The following is a 17194-nucleotide window of genomic DNA, read 5'->3' on the forward strand; positions in this document are numbered from 1 at the left end:
GGACCCTCACCTCTCCCCCAAGGCCACTGCGCCCTTGGGACCCCAGAGAAAACCCGGAGCAAGCAGGAGTGTGCAGTCAATATTTATATCATCCAGAAAAGAAAAACACGAGAAACGCCATCGCGGGATGGTGCAGACGCGGCGGGGACTCGGAGGGTGCCGTGCGGGCGAGGCCGCCCAAATTTGGCAATAAATAAAGCTTGGGAAGCTTGGACCTGGCCGTCTGGGTTTTGTTCGCGTCTCAACGTGGATGGGGCGGCAGCGGGGCGGGCGTCGTTGACATGCGGAGGGCAGTGGGGACTCGGGGCGCGGGAGGGCCGGGGCTGGGTCCCTCGGGGCCGGCGGCAGCAGCGGTGGCGGCGCGGTTATTGCTCGGAGGCGGCGCGGGCTGCCGCCTGCGCACGCCGCAGTGAGGTAAACGGTCTCGGAGATCGGCAGTCACGGCGTTGAGCCGCCTCCCGGCCCAGGGCGGCGAACTCGTCTCCGACCATCAGCGCCCCGCGGCCCCAGCCCGGGCGAGCTCGCGCACGCGCCCGGCACGCGGCGGCTCCATCGGGCCCGGTGGGCTGCGCGTCCCTCGGGTGGCGGGCCCTGCGACTAAGCGGCCGCCCGGTCCGGGACTGAGGGCGAGTGATCGTTGTCCTCAGGAGCCCGAAGCTGAGAGCCGTTCACGCCCCTTCCTTCCCGCCCAGCCGGGGTCTCCGCGGCCCGCGCCTCACGACGCCCAGCACCCGGCAAGCACCGGAAAGAGCAGTGCGCACTTCGGGGGCGCGAGGGCGGCCGGGGCTCTGCGCGTGCGCCCTGAAGCGGCGAGCGCGCCTCCGTCGCCCCGCGCGTGCGCGAAGGGCCCGCGGTCCCTGCGCATTTGCGTCGGGGCGTCGCGCCCCCACGTCTCTCCCGCCGCCGAGGCCCCGCGCGGCGCCAGAGAAGCTGCCAGAGATGGGCCCAGGACGCGGGACTTAGGCCGGGCTGTGGTCGGGGGACGTGGGGGCGGCGGCGACCAACGCGGGAGTCGCCACGACGGGCTCGGCGAGGCGCGGCGGAAAGAGTCTCTCGTCGAGGCCAGCCGCCAGCTTGTCCAGCACCGACCCGGGGGGTAGGACGCACAGGCCCGAGCCGGGGCACCCCCCGCCGCCCGGCTCCTCCTCGATGACGGGGATGGCGGGGTCGTCGCCGGCGCTGCCCAGGGTGCGGCCGTCGGGCGGGCCGTCCACGCTGTCGCCGCGCCGCAAGGGCGCACGCGCGGGTCGGGCCGCGCCGGCAGGCGGTGCCGGGGTTCCGGCCAGGGCCGGGGCCGCGCGGGCGCCGGGGTCGCTGTGCTGCCGGCCACGCTGCCACTGTTTGCGGGCGTGCGGGTGCGCGCGGGCGCGGTGTCGCGCGGCAGCCGGCGTGTCGTCGAAGTGCGGGTCGTGGCGCAGGAACTCGTGGAACAGCGCGTCCGTCTTCTCGTCGATGCTGTAGTCGCGGCGCGGGCGGCGGGGCCAGGCGCGCGGGCTGCGGGGCCGGGCGGGTGCGGCAGGTGGCTCGGTGTCGTCGCCTGCGCCGCGGCCCTCGATGCTGGCGTAGCCGCTGTCCATCTGCAGCAGCCGGCGCGCCTCGCCATCCTTGGGCCGCGGCGCGGGCGGGGAGGGCGGCGGGAAGGCGGGCGCCGCGCCCCCGGAGCCTGAGCCCGAGCTGTCGCCGCTGCGCACCGAGTCGCGGTCGTTGCCGCTGCTGCTGTGGTCCGAGGCGGCCGCATGCAGCTCAAGCGAGGCGCGCAGGCTCCACAGGTCGCGGTAGCTGGTCTGGGCCTGTTCGGGGCCCGCGTCCCGCTCGGCGTCCGGCTCCAGTGGCGGCGGCTGCTGCTGCTCAGGCCCCGCGCCGCCCGCGCCGCGCTCCGGGGGGGAATCGGGGCTCGCTCCTCCCGCTGCCTCGGCCGCCTCTAGCCTGCAAGCCAGGCCGCGCCGTCAGAGCCCCGCCGAGCCCCGCGCCCCCTACCCGGCCGGCCATCCCGCCTCTGGATCAGGGAGGGTGGACGCGGGTGGGACTTGGGACTCGGGCGGGCCTTGGAAGGTGACAGCTTTAAAATGAGCCAGTGTGTTTTGCAGGGGATGGGTCTTGCATTGACCCTGAGCTGTGGCGCCTGCTTATTAAGCAGGGTGCCTCCATGCTGGACTGCAGATGGCGGGGCCCCCTCCCTTGGAAGCCCCCGGGAAAAGTCAACATGCTTCTCCCCGGGAGTCACGTTTTCCCAGCCTCCCAGTGGACGTGGGAGCCGCAGGGGATAGACTGGACGCGGTTGAGTCCAGCTCAGCCCCTGCTCCAGGCAAGGGCTCTCTGCCCACCCATGCTGGATAACCAGCAGGAGGACAGTGCACAGACGTGAGGGTCACCCGCCAGACCAGGGCTGCCCCAGGAACCCTGCTCTGCCCCAGCCCCACGCCCCATTCCCATCCCACCGACGTGGGCCCTGGGCTTCAGGAAAGTTGCCCTTGGGTTGGGGGAGGGGTGCTGCTGGCCGGAGTGGTCACAGCGGCTTCTGAGAAGAGTCTGCCCAGCCTTGGGAGCATGGGCGGGGCGGGGGTGGGAGAGGGCCTGGGACCACAGCAGAACCCTTCAGGCCTCGGACTCCACCAGCAAGCAGCAGTACCAGCGCCATCCTCGGGGGGCCCCTCCTCCCCACCCACCGCCCTACCCTTACCCAGTCTCTCCCTGCTTCCCTCCTCTGGTCCATGCTGGAGAGGTGGCCCCAGTGAGTCCGCCTCTGGGAGGGGCCTTGCCGCTGGAGGCGGGCGAGCGCGTGTCCACGGGGCCTGGAGAGCGCTCCCTGGGCCGCCTAGGGGGGTGCGAAGGGGGGCAAGGGCCCACAGGTCCACCCCTAGCACCTCCATCTACTGAAAAATACCTGCCGAGAGCAGGGGGCGGGCTGGCCAGAAAGGGGCGGGGGCGCGGGAAGGCCACGGCGTCGCCGGCCCGGGCAATGTACTGGATGAAGTCCTCCTGGGGGACGCCCCCCTCCTCCTGCTCCGTGCTCTCACTGGCTGCCCGCTGCCGCTGGAAGTGGTGCCGCTTGGGGGAACCTGCGCAGGGGATGTGCCGTCAGCGTCAGCCGGCATGTGCCTCCACCCCCTCCACACACACACAGAATGCCTATGCCCCCCCGCCACACACACACAACGCCTGTGCCCCCCCACACACACGCAGAACGCCTGTGGCCCCCTCACACACACACGCCTGTGCCCCCCCCACAGAACGCCTGTGCACCCCCCATGCCTGTGCCCCCCCCACAGAATGCCTGTGCCCCCCCATACACACGCAGAACGCCTGTGCCCCCCACCACAGAATGCCTGTGCCCCCCCGCCACACACACACAACACGTGCCCCCCACACATACGCCTGTGCACCCCCCCACACACAGAATGCTTATGCTCCCCCATACACACACCTGTGCCCCCTCACCACACACACACAACGCATGCCCCCGACACACACACACGCCTGTGCCCCCCCCACAGAATGCCTGTGCCCCCCCATACACACGCAGAACGCCTGTGCCCCCCACCACAGAATGCCTGTGGCCCCCTCACACACACGCCTGTGCCCCCCCCCACAGAACGCCTGTGCACCACCCATGCCTGTGCCCCCCCCACAGAATGCCTGTACCCTCCCCACACACAGAATGCCTGTGCCCCTCCAAACACACAGAACGCGTGTGCCCTGTCTCTGTCTCACACACAGGAGTGGGCCCTGGCTTGGGCCAGACCCTGGCTGGCATCTCCCCGGGTCAGGTGGGTGTGAACAGTGGCTGTGTGTACGCCCTGGAGTACAGGTGAGAAAACTGAGGCACGGATGGGAGAGGTGCTGGGACCAGAGAGCCTGAGCAGGGCAGGGCCAGGAAGCGAGTGAGTGGAAGGGCCTCAGGCACCGATAGTGCCTTGGGGCAGCCCTGGCCAACATGTGGCCACTCATAAGGGCGTGTCCTGGACGCCTGGTGGCCTGCACAGCCTGGCTGAAACTACCGAAGGCATGAGAGAGTCACATACAGGCTGGTGGGGGCCAACGAGGAGAGGGAGAGAGGTGCCCTCTCCTGCCAGCTCCACCCTGGTCTGGAGAGCGCTGGGGGACTGCCCCACCCCTGCCTTGGCCCCCTTCTCCCAACAGCCTCCCCAGCAAAGCTCGAGTGGGCAGGCCCCAGCAAACAGGATCTGGGCTGCGCTGAAACCTCATTGGACTCTAAATGTCTCTAGTCGCCCCTGGGCCCCATTCATCTCAAGATCTGGATTCTCTCAGCTGGACTGGGGCAGCCAGAGGAGGCCTTCCCCTCCCTGGCCCCCAGCTACCTTGGGGGTGGGGGCTGGGAGAACTCACCCCACCCCCGCTGGCTGGAGTGAGGCCCCAACATGGGGTCTCCCACTGTCTGATGATGTGTCCTCTGTCATGCTGACAGCACCTTCTCTCTGCACTTGTCCCCTGTCCCGGCCTCACCTGACGACAGGACCTGCCACCCCGTCCACAAGGCAGAGCGGGCCCCAGCCCCTCTGGGCTGCCCTGGCCCTGCTGAGCTGGCTGAGTAGGGCTGGTGCCTGCTGCCAGTGCTACAGACGGGATGCCTCTGCTCCCCACACAAACTCCTGCCTGGAGCCCAGATAAGGCAGCCCTGTCACTAGGATCCTGCCTGACCCAAGGCCTGCAGAATTGAAGGGCTACTGTTAAACAGTCCAGGGATCTATGTGCTACAGCCCAGAGGGCAAAAGCACCCCCCTGCCCCTGAGCTTCTGTAAGTTTTACTGGCACACAGCCACGTGCATTCGTCATGCAGCGCCTTTGACTGCTTCCTCGCCTCAACAGCAGCAGAGTCGTGGAGACACAGCCTCTCTGACCATAACCCCATGAACACTACCATCCGGGGCCTGATGGGAAATGTCTGCTGACCCCTGGCCCAGTCCAACACTTACTTCGTGTTAGAGGAAGTCAGAGCCCAGACAGGCAGAGGGTCTCGGCCAAGGTCACACAGCAGCTGATGGTCTGGCCAGCAGGTGAGGGAGGGGCCCCTGGGGAACCCGCCTTCCGCCCACATTCCCAGGGATGAGAGCCGAGCATGGCTGGGAGGGGATGCAGGCCACAGGCCCCACCCTCTGCGCTCCACAGTGACCAGGTGGCCCCCAACACCCTCCTTTACCACCTCATCCTGGATGCCCCAGTGGCCCGAGAGCAGTCGGGGCGCGCAAAGCCTTCCCGCACAGGTTCCCCGAGCTGGGTGGGTCTGGCTCAGGCCGCCCGCACACTCAGCCCTCCCAGCCACCTGCAGAACCTCAGGCAGCACGCCCGCTGGCAGACTGGGCAGGGCTAGGCCCCAGGGCACCGGCTCCCCACCCAGCGCACAACCTCCTGCTCCTGGATGTCCAGGGCAGCCCCTGGCAGCCAGCACACAGCCCACAGGGGCCCACTCTCCACCAGGTGCTACAGCTCACCTCTCGTGTCCAGACTGGCTGCCCGCTGGCTGGGCTCCAGCTTCCACTTCTTGACCTTGAAATAGGGGCTGGCCCCATCCAGGCTGGCATGGCGGCGCAGGCGGGTGAGGAACTGCAGAACGGTACCTGCCCCGGATCCCGGGCCCGCCTCCCCAGGCCCTGCTGCAGCCCCGGGCCCTCCAGCCTTGGTGCTCCTGGTACCGGCATCCAACTGGCAGGGAACAGAGATGGCACTCAGGCTAAGACTTCTTTCTGGGCCCGTGTGCCGGCCCCAGGTGGCCCTAGGTCTGAGAGACAGTCCCAAGGGCCCCCCATCACTGGGACAGAGAGGGGTACCTGCTTGGAGAGGGGCAGAGGCGGGAGGAGGGGCGCTCGGTGGCTGGGTGGGCTACACTAGGGTGCTCTGCCCTCTGGGGAAGGTCCCTGGATATGGGGTTTGGAGAGAAAAGGAGGTGCGTGTCTAGAAGGTCTCTCGCCCACGGCGTGGGCTGCAGGTGAGGGAGGGCAGGGGTGGCGCACCCTCTCCAGAACCTAGGGAATGTCAAATGAGGTGGGAGCCTGGGGTGCCCCCTGCATGTGTGAGGACACGCCTGTGTCTGGTGTGCGGCCGGCTCCCTCTTTCTCCCGTGTGCAATGACCTGGCGGGCCAAGGAGGGCTGCGGTGGCTGGCAGGTCATAGGTTGACCTTGGTCCTCGATTGGGGACAGGGAGGGGAAGGAGCCTCCCCGGCTGTGGACTCCATGGGGGACACGCAGGGGCCCTCACCGAGGTGCCTTCCCCAGAGTCGCTAGATGCCGAGGGGCTGATCTCCGCGAAGTCAGTGGCGCCCGCGGCTGAGTTGTAGGGGTCACCTGGCAGGGCGGAGCTGGGGCCCACAGAGCGGCCGGTGAGGGCCTTCCCCGGGGGCTGTGGGACAGAGCCAGGTGGGGGAGGAAGCAGTGACAGGTCAAAGAGCATGGGTGGGGGAGGGACATGGGCAGGTGAGGAGCATGCTGGGCTTGGCCCCCTGCCCTGCTCCACCCCACCCCGCCCATCCCGAGATGAGGGCCACCCAGAAAGAGAGTGGGTGAGGGCGTGGGGGTCCGGGAGTCCCCGGGGCTGCCTCCCGTCCGAGGAACCGGGGCTGTTGCCCATAGGCTCACCTGGAAGATGGCCAGAGTGGCTTTGGGAGAGGTGGCCGGGTGGGGCGTGGCGGCTGAGCTGGCCTCGCCTGAGTCACACTCGTGGATGGTGACGATCTTGAGGGGCGGCAGGTGTAGGTGCGTGAGCCGGGCATTCTTCAGGTGGTGGAAGTCCCCCTCCGTCAGTGTGTACCTGCGACAGCATCTGGCCGTCAGAGCCCGCCCACCTCCCATGCCCGATGCCCCAGCTGCCGTGCTCTGCCATCCACCCTGCCGGCCTGGGCAGGGGCAGGCGAAAGGGGGGCAACTGGCCAAGGCCGCCCCACCCCACGGTCCCAGTCCAGGAGCGTCCGCCTGGGTCCCTGCAGCCTCCGCATCCAGCTCCTCCCCTGTCCTGGCGGCCGGGACCTCAGACAGGCCCTGGGGTGCCTCCCAACGCTGCCCCACTTACCGGCGGCCCTTGTCCTGCGTCTTGCGGCTCTGCTCGAACAGCGCCGCCTCATTGAAGGAGACCCGGCGGCCTGTGGAGCTGGTGGACAGGAAGCGTTCGGTCTCCGCATCCTGGCACTCAGGGTCCTCTCCCCGGAAGTCGGGGTCTGCGTGGAGAGGCAGGAGAGGGTGGGCCCCGGGCGGGCCACGCCAGGCGCCTGGTCCCGGGAGGGCTGCTCCTCCGGGCGGCCGGGGCAGGGAGGGCTGGGGCCACGGCGCGGGCGGCCGGGTGGGCGGGGCGAGGGACACTCGTCCATCCGCTCACACACTCACTCGCTCAGCACGCGCCTGGGCCCACCTACGCCTGGGCGTTAAGGAAACAGAGATGAGTCGGAATCGAGCTGCGCCCAGTCTGGTGGGGGAGACAGACAGACACAGACGGTCAGGCAGCCCGAGGGGGCGGCGAGTGGCCGAGGGGCGGATGGACAGGCGAGCGCGCAGCCAGGCTGGCCAGCACCTCACCTTGGGCCGGGTGGGTGCCGTTGTCCAGGTAGGTGGTGGTGGTCTTCTCCGCTTCCTCCATGGCCCTGGGAGAGACGTTGGGAGAGCCCAGTGGCACGGAGGGCCCAGACAGCCACAGTGGGTCTCGGCTCTCTGCCCCAAGCCAAGCCCTGCGCATCACCCAGTCTCCAGAGGCACAGCCCACCCTGTGACTCAGAAGCCAGTGAGGTAGACCCCCCCACCACCCGATGGCACCCACAGCCACCATGCACCTGCCCAGCCGAGGTGGGGGCGTCGCACCTGTTGAGGCGCTGGTGGACGTCCCAGCAGCGCTTGCAGAGGAGCAGGACGCCGGACAACACCACCAGCGTGCCCCCCACGAACAGCGACATCACCACCACCAGCAGCACGTAGTTGTCCAGGATGGGGTCTGGCTCTGCCTGCGGGCGTGCAGGGGGGGTCAGGTGCTGCTGGCCTGGACGACCTCCTGCCCCTCCCACCTGTCCCCTGCACCCACCGTGGGGCGTCCAGTGGCATTGTCCCACGACGTCGTCAGGGCTACTGTGGCGGTGGTGGTGGTGGTGGTGGTGGTGGCGGCTGTGGCCATGGTGGCTGTGGGCTGCATTCTGAACTGGGGAGGAGGGCCCTGTGGGGAGGAGGCCTGGTCAGCTCCAGCTAGACCTACTTCTGCTGCAGGAGCCACTGCAGACAAGCCGGGTCTTCCCTGCAGGAGCAGGAGCCCACACAGGGGGCAGTGACTCATGGAGAGGTAGCAGAGCCGGAGGCAGCCTCCACCCGGCTTGGCTCTGCCCAGCGGGCCCCGGGGGCTCTCTCTGGACCTCCATCTCCCATCCCCATGGCGGGGGAGGAGGCCTGGCCCTCTGAGGGTGCGCCTGTGCCCATCACAACTGCACACAGCCGGTGCGGCCTGTCCTGCAAGGTAGCGCCAGGCCCTGGAGCTCAGCGCTGGGCAGGGCAAGCACTCGGAGGAATGGGGACGCCAAGGCGGTGCAGCCGGCTCGAGAAGGACTCCAGACGCCCTGTCCGCCCCATCACGGGGGTGGGGGGCTACCCCCACCCCAAGAAGTTCAGCTACACCCTGGCAGGGCCCACCCGGCCACGGTTGGGTAGAGGGAGACCTCCCGCTGCCTGCGCGCCAGGGAGGGTGCAGGGGCTGGGCGCGTGCTCCCGGGTCACGACTCCGGGAGGTGGAGGTCTCCCCGGTGCTGAGTGCTGGTGGGAGTGCAAGGGACAAAGAAGGCGCATCTGTTCCCAGCCCCGGAGAAGCTGGTTCCCATGGCGACTGCGGAGCAGGCCGCGGCTGGGGGGGCGGGTTGCCAGGGAGCGGCGGGGAGGGGGCGCGGGGGCGGCGGCCTGGGGGGGGGCGGCGGCCTCGGGGGGGCGGGCGCGAAGCCGCAAGATGGCCGCGGCCGCCTCCCCGCTGTGCCCAGCCCGGGCGCCCGGAGCATCCCCGGCCGCCTTACGCTCGGGGGAAACTGAGGCGGGGCGCGGCACCAGGGAAAGGAGCCGCCTGGACGCTGCGCGGCGCAGCCGGGTGGGGAGGCCCGGGAATCGCAGGGGGTCGGGGCTGGCGCCGGGGTGCTCGGCGGCCCCAGGTCAGCACCGCACGCGCGAGACCTCTCCCGGAGCGAGAGGAGCGCACAGGCGGCAGCCGCTCCTGCCCTTCCCGGACTTCCGCCCACACGCGACAGCGGGAAACTGAGGCCCAAAGCCGGGCAGGGTGCCGGCGGGGGCTGGTGTCCTCAGCGCTCCCGGTCATAGGCTGCCCGGGCCCTGGTACTGGGGGAAGGGGCCGCATATATAGGTCGGGAAATGAGTTCAGGCTGGAGGGGGTGGGGACAGGCGCAGGATGGTGACCGGAGGCCGGGGAAGATGGCAGGAGACCGAGGGGAAGAGGGTGGCTCCTGGGGGAGGTGGCTGCGGGAGCCGCGGGCGGAGGTTCCCCACGGGGCAGCACCGCGCCCCCGAGCCGGCCAAGGGTGGGGATGGCGAGCGAGGGGAGGCAGGGACCTGACGCCAGGGCTGAGCCGAGACGCCATCGTCCTCGCCCGACCTCACAGGGAGAAACTGAGGCTGGGGCGGGGCCTGAGCGGGGGTCCCTCTGCAGGCAGCCGGGTGGGGGGCGCAAGGCCCGGATCTCGGTCCCCACGCTCGCCGGACTCCTCCGCGCCCTCCCTCCGGTCGCTCAGCCCACAGCCGGCTGCGATCCCCGGCCTGTCCCCCGTCCGCCCCCCGCAGCCCCGAGCCCGCCGCGCCTACCTCAGCGCCGGGACGAGCGGCCCATGGGCGGCGGGCTGGCGGCGGGCGGCTGCGTGGCGCTCGCGGCTGGCTCCGGCGCCCGGTGGCCGCGGAGCAGGCGGAGAATTTATGAATGGAGAGAGCGGCGCGGGGGAGGCCGGCGCGAGAGGAGGGGCCGCGCACGTGACCGCGTTGGCGGCGCGCCCGCTCCGCGCGCCCGGTGCTGCCCGGTCCCCGGCCCGCCGCCCCCGCTGCGCTCGCCGCTGGGTCTGGCTGGCTCCGCGCCGGCCACCGCCTCCCCTTCCCTTCCGGCGGGGGCGGGGGGCGGAGCCTGCGCTCCCGGGCGCCCACTCCGCACGCGGAGCCGCCCCCCGCACCCGCCGCGGCGGCCGAGCCCCGCCCCCGGCCCATCGGCACGATTCACCTCGCCCGGTCCTGAGGTCCCAGGGACGAAGCTCGGGGTGTCCTGGAATTCACGACTCTGCAGCCCGAGGTGCGCCGCGTGCGCAGGAGGGGGTGGGGTCCGGGGGGGCACGGACTCCCCTCTCACGTTGCTTGGTCCGTGGGGGTTCTGGGGCGGCACAGCCAGGGCCCTTCGGGCACAATTCCCCTTTAAGCTGCACAGCCCAGGGTCTCTGGACACAGGCGCCCCGCCTGCTTCCCCACGCAGGTCCCCTCTGGCACTGTGGAGGGCTCGCCATGCCTCTCCTGCCCCCTCCCCTGTGTGACAGCCATCACAGACCCCGGCACAAAGCTGAGCAGAGCCCATCGGGGCCCAAACGTGCACTCACAGAGGCCTGCTCCTCGTGGGGTGACATCAGAACGACACCCGCAGAAACCCAAAGCCTAAAGCTGCCCCCGCTTCTCTCTCTTGGACCATCGAACCTCACCCTGCAGATACTCAGGACACACACCTGCCACCAGCCTGGCCCGAGCGCCACCCCAACCCCTCTGAGCCCACGCCTAACACCCCACAGCGCCTGCTCTTTCTCGTCCCAAAGAAAGGCTGACACCGCTCCGGCACGTGGCTGGCCCAGCTCAGCCTCCCCGCCTCTGCCCTTGCAGGTGCCCTGTACCCAGGCCTCTGTCCATTCAGCCAGAGATTCACCCCGGTTTCCTTCAACTCCTTCCCCAGCTTCACAGTCTCGGCGCTTCTGCTCTTGGCTCCCAGCCCACGGCTGGGTCCCCTCCTCTGCTACGTCTCTCCGAGGCCCTATGCCTTGCGCCTTGCCTGTTCCTGTGTGCTGTGGGGCCACTACTCCGCTAGCTGTGAACTCCAAGGGCAGCCCCAGGGAACCTGGTGCCAGGCAAATGGGAATTGCATGGGCAAAGGTTTTGAGGCAAAAACGTTTGCAAGTCGATGCCTGTGGAGGAAGCAGAGAAATCGTCTTGTTCCCAGCAGGACCATGGCATGGGCAGGCTTCAGGGTTTTTTGTATTTTGTTTTTGCTTTTTGGAGCGACAGAGTCTCGCACTGTCGCCCAGCCTGGAGTGCAGTGGTGTGATCACGGCTCACTGCAACCTCCACCTCCCGGATTCAAGCAGTTTTCCAGCCTCAGCCCGGAAGGTAGTTGGGACTACAGGTGCGCGCCATCATGCCCAGCTAATTTTTTTTTTTTTTTTTTTTTTTGTAGAGATGGAATCTTGCTCTGTTGTCCGGGATGGTCTCGAACTCCTGGGCTCAAGAGATCCTTCTGTCTCAGTCTCCTAAATTGTTGGTACTACAGGTGTGAGCCCCCACACCCCGCCAGGTTTCCGATTTTTAATAGACTCCCTCTGGCTGTGTGAAGAAAAGGTACCTGTACTAAACGGGGGGAGGCTGGGGCCTGCTAGGCAAGAGATGGTAGCCGCGGTGGCCATGCTGGGTGCACAGGCCGGGACAGGGCGGAATTCCAGAGGAACCCCAGGTTTGGGGCTGGAGTAATGGCGCCCTCACCCGTGGGCGACCCTGGAGTGGGGACTGGAGGGAAGTGGTTCCACGAGTGAGACTGAGTCTATTAGGCCTCCCAGTTTCCTGGAGTGGCAGCTGGATATGCGGTCCTGAGAGCCAGGAGGTGCACAGGTCACGACTCGAAAAGTGAGCAGGCCTCCTCCTCTGCACCCCCCGAGCCAGGGCCAGGATGACGAGGCTCCAAGTGACCGTCACAGCGCTGGCCCGGGGGGAGGAGCCAGGCCCACGCCTTCATCCTGAGTCGGACCAGCAGGGCCTTCTTCAGGTGCTTGGGTTCCAGGGGACAGTGGCGCCCGCCATTGCACTGGCCTGAACACGGGCAGGGGGCGAGGGTGCAGCCTCCGGATGTAGGGAGCCACGGATGGTGTCGGATTCGCCCACAGCAGGAGGCACTGGATCTCCCTGGCTGCACCCTTGTAAAGCCACAGCCCCAGGCCCTCCCCTGCTCCCTGCACCCCTGGGGTCCAGCCCACCGCGCCAGGCTCAAGGCCCTTTCCAGGGAGCCCGAGCCCCAACCCCCGCCATCCCCGATTCCGCATTTTCCCGGAGCCTGAGGAGCGGGGCTGGGGGCCAGGCCGGGTGCCGCAGACCTGCGTGAGCGCGGGGGCGGGGCGGTGACGTCATAGCCGCGAGCGAGGCTGCGCGGGCCGCTGGCTGACGGCAGCGAAGCCCCGAGCCGCCCGCGCACGCGCTCCTGCGTCAGAGGCGCATGGGGGCGACGGCCAGGCAGGAGGTGGGGGGCGGCGAGCGCATCTCCGGGCGCGGAGCGCCCTCTGCCGGTGTCGAGGAGCAGCGCGCCGGGGTCCGGGATCCCCAGCGAGCCCTCCCGCGTCGCCCGCGCTGTGCCCCTCGCCGTGGTCGCCGTTTCCTAGAACAGCTGCACCTGCAGCCTTCCACCCTGTCCCGTCCTGCACACTTTCTCGGCTTTTACTGTTATTTATTTTTGGCTTTTGCCACCACCTACCACTACGACCTGTTTATTTTTAAATTTTATTTATTTTTTTGTTTGAGACAGAGTCTTGCTCAGTCGCCCAGGCTGGAGTGCAGTGGCGCGATCTCGGCTCACTGCAACCTCCGCCCCCCCAGGTTCGAGCTATTCTCCTGCCTCAGCCTCCCGAGTAGCTGGGATTACAGGCGCCCACCACCATGCTCGGCTAATTTTTGTATATTTAGTAGAGATGAGGTTTCGCCATGTTGACCAGGCTGGTTTCAAACTCCTGACCTCAGGCGATCTGCCTGCCTCGCCCTCCAGATCGGATAAAGTGCTGGGATTACAGGCGTGAGCCACCGCGCCCGGCCTGACCTGCTTATTAATGATCTCAAATGTCTGCTAAACAACCCCCGGTCCCAGAGTGGGATTCTCACTCTGTTGCCCAGGCTAGGGTGCAGTGGTGCAATCATAGCTCACTGCAGCCTCAACCTCCTTAGGCCCAAGCGATGCTCCCGCCTCAGCCTCCCCAGTAGCTGGGACCACAGGCGTGCATCACCACGCCCGGCTAATTTTGATTATTTGTAGAGACGGGGTCTCCCTCTGTTGCCCAGGCTGGTCTCCATCTCCTGGGGTCAAGTGATTCTCCTGCCTTGGCCTCTCAAGGTGCTGGGATTACAGATTGGAGCCACCACACCTGGCCCAGAGCAGGAAACTTGATGTTTTCTTGATGTCTATCCAGGGCCCTGCATCCAATGAGCGCCCCAAAAATCTTTTTTTTTTTTTGTACAGACGGGACGGGTCGGGGGTGGGGGCGATCTACACTGTTGCCCAGGCTGGTTTCCAGCTCCTGGCCTCAAGTGATCCTCTGGCCTCAGCCTCCCAAAGCGCTGGTATTACAGGCGTGAGCCACCACGCAGCCGAATCTTGAATTTCACTGAAGTTCGTTTTACTCCACCTCCCAGGACCGTTTCACCGCCCTTATCTGACCACCCCCTGGTTCTGCCGCAGCCCGGGCCGGAACAAAACTGCAACCCCCAGAATACCTCACGACGTTGCGCTGCGTGGTCAACGTCGCGTGCGCCCTGCCGGGAGTCGTAGTTCGCGCTTGCGCTCTCGCCGGGACTCCTCCTCCCAGACGTCCCTGCGCGTCGTCCTCCTCGCCCTCCAGGCCGCCCGCGCCGCGCCGGAGTCCGCTGTCCGCCAGCTACCCGCTTCCTGCCGCCCGCCGCCCGCCGCTGCCATGCTGCCCGCCGCGCTGCTCCGCCGCCCGGGACTTGGCCGCCTCGTCCGCCACGCCCGTGCCTATGCCGAGGCCGCCGCCGCCCCGGCTGCCGCCTCTGGCCCCAACCAGATGTCCTTCACCTTCGCCTCTCCCACGCAGGTTCGGGCGCTGCGGGTCGGGACCCTCCGTGGCCGCCGCCCCCGGAGTCCAGGGTCCCCACCCCCAGGGCGCGACCCCCGCTTCCGGGCCCCCGGACCCACGCGCCCCGGAAGCCGAGGCTACTCAGCCCTGGACCCTCGGCCCTGCCTCTGCTGCCCGAGCCCTGCGCTGCCCTCGTCCCGGGCACCTCCCCGAGATAAGCGTCTCCTGGGTGCCCTCCCCGATCTCCCTGGCCAAAGCCTGGGTGTCGCCGGATCGTTGCATTCCCATTTCGCGGATCAGTAGAATGAGGCGCAACTGTTGAGGACCAAAGCTGCAACTTCGGATCCCTGCGCTGGGTTGTCTCAGTGCCTCACATCAGCGCCAGGTCCTGCCCTGACCCATTTCTTAGCAGGACAGGCCGAGTCCCCGGTGGGCGCGGGGCCGGCCTGCCCCGCCATCATTCCCCACGCTGTTGTCTGCAGGTGTTCTTCAACGGTGCCAACGTCCGGCAGGTGGACGTGCCCACGCTGACCGGAGCCTTCGGCATCCTGGCGGCCCACGTGCCTACGCTGCAGGTCCTGCGGCCGGGGCTGGTCGTAGTGCATGCAGAGGACGGCACCACCTCCAAATACTTTGGTGAGTCCGGTGGAGGGCTGCAGGGCCAGGCCAGGCTGGGGCTCCACATCCCAGGTCAGTCTCCGTCTCAGTTGAGGCTGCGAGAAAAGATAGTTTTAGGCCGGGCACGGTGGCTCACGCCTGTAATCCCAGCACTTTGGGAGGCCGAGGCAGGTGGATCACCTGAGGTCAGGAGTTCGGAGACCAGCCTGGCCAACATGATGTAACCCCGTCTCTTCTAAAAATACAGAAAACTGGCCGGGCGCGGTGGCTCCCGCCTGTAATCCCAGCACTTTGGGAGGCCGAGGCACGGGGATCACGAGGTCAGGAGATCGAGACCATCCTGGCTAACACGGTGAAACCCGTCTCTACTAAAAATACAAACAATTAGCCAGGTGTGGTGGCGGGTGCCTGTAGTCCCAGCTAGTCAGGAGGCTGAGGAGATTGTGCCACTGCACTCCAGCCTGGGCAACAAGAGTGAAACTCCATCTCAAAAAAGAAAAATACAGTTTTAGCAGGTTTGTCCACTGAGGAGCCTGGGCTGGCCAGTGATGAAAGCGAACCAGAGGGGACCCTGCTCTCAGCCGGTTTATGACTGGCTCTGGACCAACCAATGTAGGATGGTCGAAGCAAGAGATGTGAAACCACCCAGGCCCAGTGGCTCATACCTGTAATCGCAGCACTTTGGGAGACTGAAGTGGGAGAATCGCTTAAGCCCAGGAGTTTGAGACTAGCCTTGGCAGCATAGTGAGACCCTGTCTCTACAAAAAATAAAAAGAAACTAACCAGGCGAGGCTGGGTGCGGTGGCTCACACCTGTAATCTTAGCACTTTGGAAGGCCGGGGTGGGAGGGTCTCTTGAGCCCAGGAGTTTGAGACCAGCCTGGGCAACATAGTGAAATCCCATACTACAAAAAATTAGCTGGTTGTAGTGGTGCACACCTGTAGTCCCAGCTACTTGGGAGGCTGAAGCAAGAGGACCGCTTCAGCCGGGGAAGTCAAGGCTGCAGTGAGCCAAGATCATGCCACTGCACTTCAGCCTGAGCAACAAGAGTGAGACCCTGTGCCAAAAAAACCCCTCAAAAAACCATGTTGGAAGGGCTGATCAGATTAGGGAAGGAAGGTCATTTGTGCAGGAAAAAAGCAGTTCTAAGCCTCACTGGTTTCCAGTGGTGGCCAGATTTGAACTCAGCTTGCCTTTGGCCCTGACCCCAGCTCAGCCCATGGGTGGTGGGTCAGAGGGAGGGCCTCTGTCCCCAGGCAGTGCTTTTGGGGGTTCCTCCAGCTTCTAGTCCTTTCTTGGGGCCCCTGTTTTGTTCTTCTCTAGCAGTTGCCCGCCATGTCGGGCCCAGGGCCAGTCCTGTGGGTCTGTCTGCACACTCGGGACACAGACTTGGATGTTTGTGGAGCTCCTGGTTCACAGGGGGCTCTGGACTTGACCAGGGGAGTCCCTGAGGCTGTCCAGCCCTTTGGGGTCTCACGCCTTCCCCCCGCCCCATTCCCCCAGTGAGCAGCGGTTCCGTCGCAGTGAACGCCGACTCTTCGGTGCAGTTGTTGGCCGAAGAGGCCGTGACGCTGGACATGTTGGACCTGGGGGTGAGTGTCAGAGGGGACCTGAGGCTCAGCAGGTTGGAGCTGTCCAGGCTGCGGGGGAGGGAGCGCTGGGGGACCAGGAGCCGGGCTGGGGTCACTGCTGGCCCCTCACCGCCCCTCAACCCCTTGCAGGCAGCCAAGGCGAACTTGGAGAAGGCCCAGGCGGAGCTGGTGGGGACAGCGGACGAGGCCACGCGGGCAGAGATCCAGATCCGAATCGAGGCCAGCGAGGCCCTGGTGAAGGCCCTGGAGTAGGCGGTGCGTACCCGGTGTCCCGAGGCCCGGCTAGGGGCTGGGCAGGGATGCCAGGTGGGCCCAGCCAGCTCCTGGGGTCCCGGCCACCTGGGGAAGCCGCGCCTGCCAAGGAGGCCACCAGAGGGCAGTGCAGGCTTCTGCCGGGGCCCCAGGCCCTGCCTGTGTTGAAAGCTCTGGGGACTGGGCCAGGGAAGCTCCTCCTCAGCTTTGAGCTGTGGCTGCCACCCATGGGGCTCTCCTTCCGCCTCTCAAGATCTCCCCAGCCTGACGGGCCGCATACCATCCCCTCTGCCCTGCAAGCCAGCCGCCAAGGTTGACCTCAGCTTCGGAGCCACCTCTGGATGAACTGCCCCCAGCCCCCGCCCCATTAAAGACCCGGAAGCCTGACTGTGTGCTCGGCTCTTGTTACTCCGCCTGGCCGGGTGAAGCCGGGAGCGTCCTGGGCCTCTGCTCACGTCCTCTGTGTGCCTTGCAAATAGGGCCTTTGAGCTCCCCTGGACTATGTCCCTTAGGGCACCTGGAGGTCCGTAGGAAGCAGGCTCGAGGGGGTGGGTGGGGTGCAGCCAGGCGGGCAGGCTGCTGACCTTCACCCTACAACGGTGGGGAGGGTGAAGGTCACCAGTGATGGGGATGTCGGTCAGGGAGGGGTGTCCCTGCCGCTCCTGGCGCCTCTGCCAAGTTCCTGGTCTCCAGGCCTTGACCCTGAGCCCAGCTGGCCCTTGGCCCCG

At 67.0% G+C, this 17194-nt stretch overlaps 2 protein-coding genes across 7 annotated transcripts; one reads left to right on the top strand and one right to left on the bottom strand.

Moving 5' to 3' along the window:
• Nucleotides 1-69: 69 nt before the first annotated feature.
• On the bottom strand, nucleotides 70-13765 carry CBARP (CACN subunit beta associated regulatory protein). Of its 6 annotated transcripts, none has more exons than XM_055371045.2 (10): nucleotides 13685-13765; nucleotides 8019-8147; nucleotides 7802-7941; nucleotides 7523-7587; nucleotides 7023-7167; nucleotides 6593-6764; nucleotides 6216-6356; nucleotides 5451-5661; nucleotides 2681-3059; nucleotides 70-1926 (listed from the first exon to the last, which is right to left on the bottom strand). In XM_055371045.2, exons 2-10 carry the CDS (start codon nucleotides 8124-8126, stop codon nucleotides 960-962), a joined length of 2328 nt encoding a protein of 775 aa, XP_055227020.1. In that variant the 5' UTR covers nucleotides 8127-8147; nucleotides 13685-13765; the 3' UTR covers nucleotides 70-959. The 6 variants fall into 6 exon arrangements, with proteins under 6 accessions (XP_055227020.1, XP_030862181.1, XP_055227018.1 ...); XM_031006321.2 differs by lacking the exon at nucleotides 13685-13765 and adding an exon at nucleotides 9782-9907 and having other exon boundaries at nucleotides 2885-3059; XM_055371043.1 differs by lacking the exon at nucleotides 13685-13765 and adding an exon at nucleotides 9782-9907.
• ATP5F1D (ATP synthase F1 subunit delta) lies at nucleotides 13734-16853 on the top strand. The gene is made up of 5 exons (XM_019015207.4): nucleotides 13734-14022; nucleotides 14487-14640; nucleotides 16126-16214; nucleotides 16344-16469; nucleotides 16720-16853. Exons 1-4 carry the CDS (start codon nucleotides 13882-13884, stop codon nucleotides 16464-16466), a joined length of 507 nt encoding a protein of 168 aa, XP_018870752.1. The 5' UTR covers nucleotides 13734-13881; the 3' UTR covers nucleotides 16467-16469; nucleotides 16720-16853.
• Nucleotides 16854-17194: the final 341 nt, after the last annotated feature.

The sequence above is a fragment of the Gorilla gorilla genome, chromosome 20 (assembly GCF_029281585.2).
Source record: "Gorilla gorilla gorilla isolate KB3781 chromosome 20, NHGRI_mGorGor1-v2.1_pri, whole genome shotgun sequence".
Lineage (NCBI taxonomy): Eukaryota > Metazoa > Chordata > Mammalia > Primates > Hominidae > Gorilla > Gorilla gorilla.

Excerpts from the sequence above, each read along its gene's own strand:
- CBARP (XM_019015205.4), bottom strand. The coding sequence starts at position 8,264 with ATGAGTCACTGCCCCCTGTGTGGGCTCCTGCTCCTGCAGGGAAGACCC. Across the intron at positions 7,168-7,522 it reads CGGCACCCACCCGGCCCAAG|ACCCCGACTTCCGGGGAGAG; the intron begins GTGAGGTGCTGG and ends CTCTCCACGCAG. Across the intron at positions 3,060-5,450 it reads AGCCAGTCTGGACACGAGAG|GTTCCCCCAAGCGGCACCAC; the intron begins GTGAGCTGTAGC and ends TCCCCTGCGCAG.
- ATP5F1D (XM_019015207.4), top strand. The coding sequence starts at position 13,882 with ATGCTGCCCGCCGCGCTGCTCCGCCGCCCGGGACTTGGCCGCCTCGTC. Across the intron at positions 14,023-14,486 it reads CCTTCGCCTCTCCCACGCAG|GTGTTCTTCAACGGTGCCAA; the intron begins GTTCGGGCGCTG and ends TGTTGTCTGCAG. Across the intron at positions 16,215-16,343 it reads TGGACATGTTGGACCTGGGG|GCAGCCAAGGCGAACTTGGA; the intron begins GTGAGTGTCAGA and ends AACCCCTTGCAG.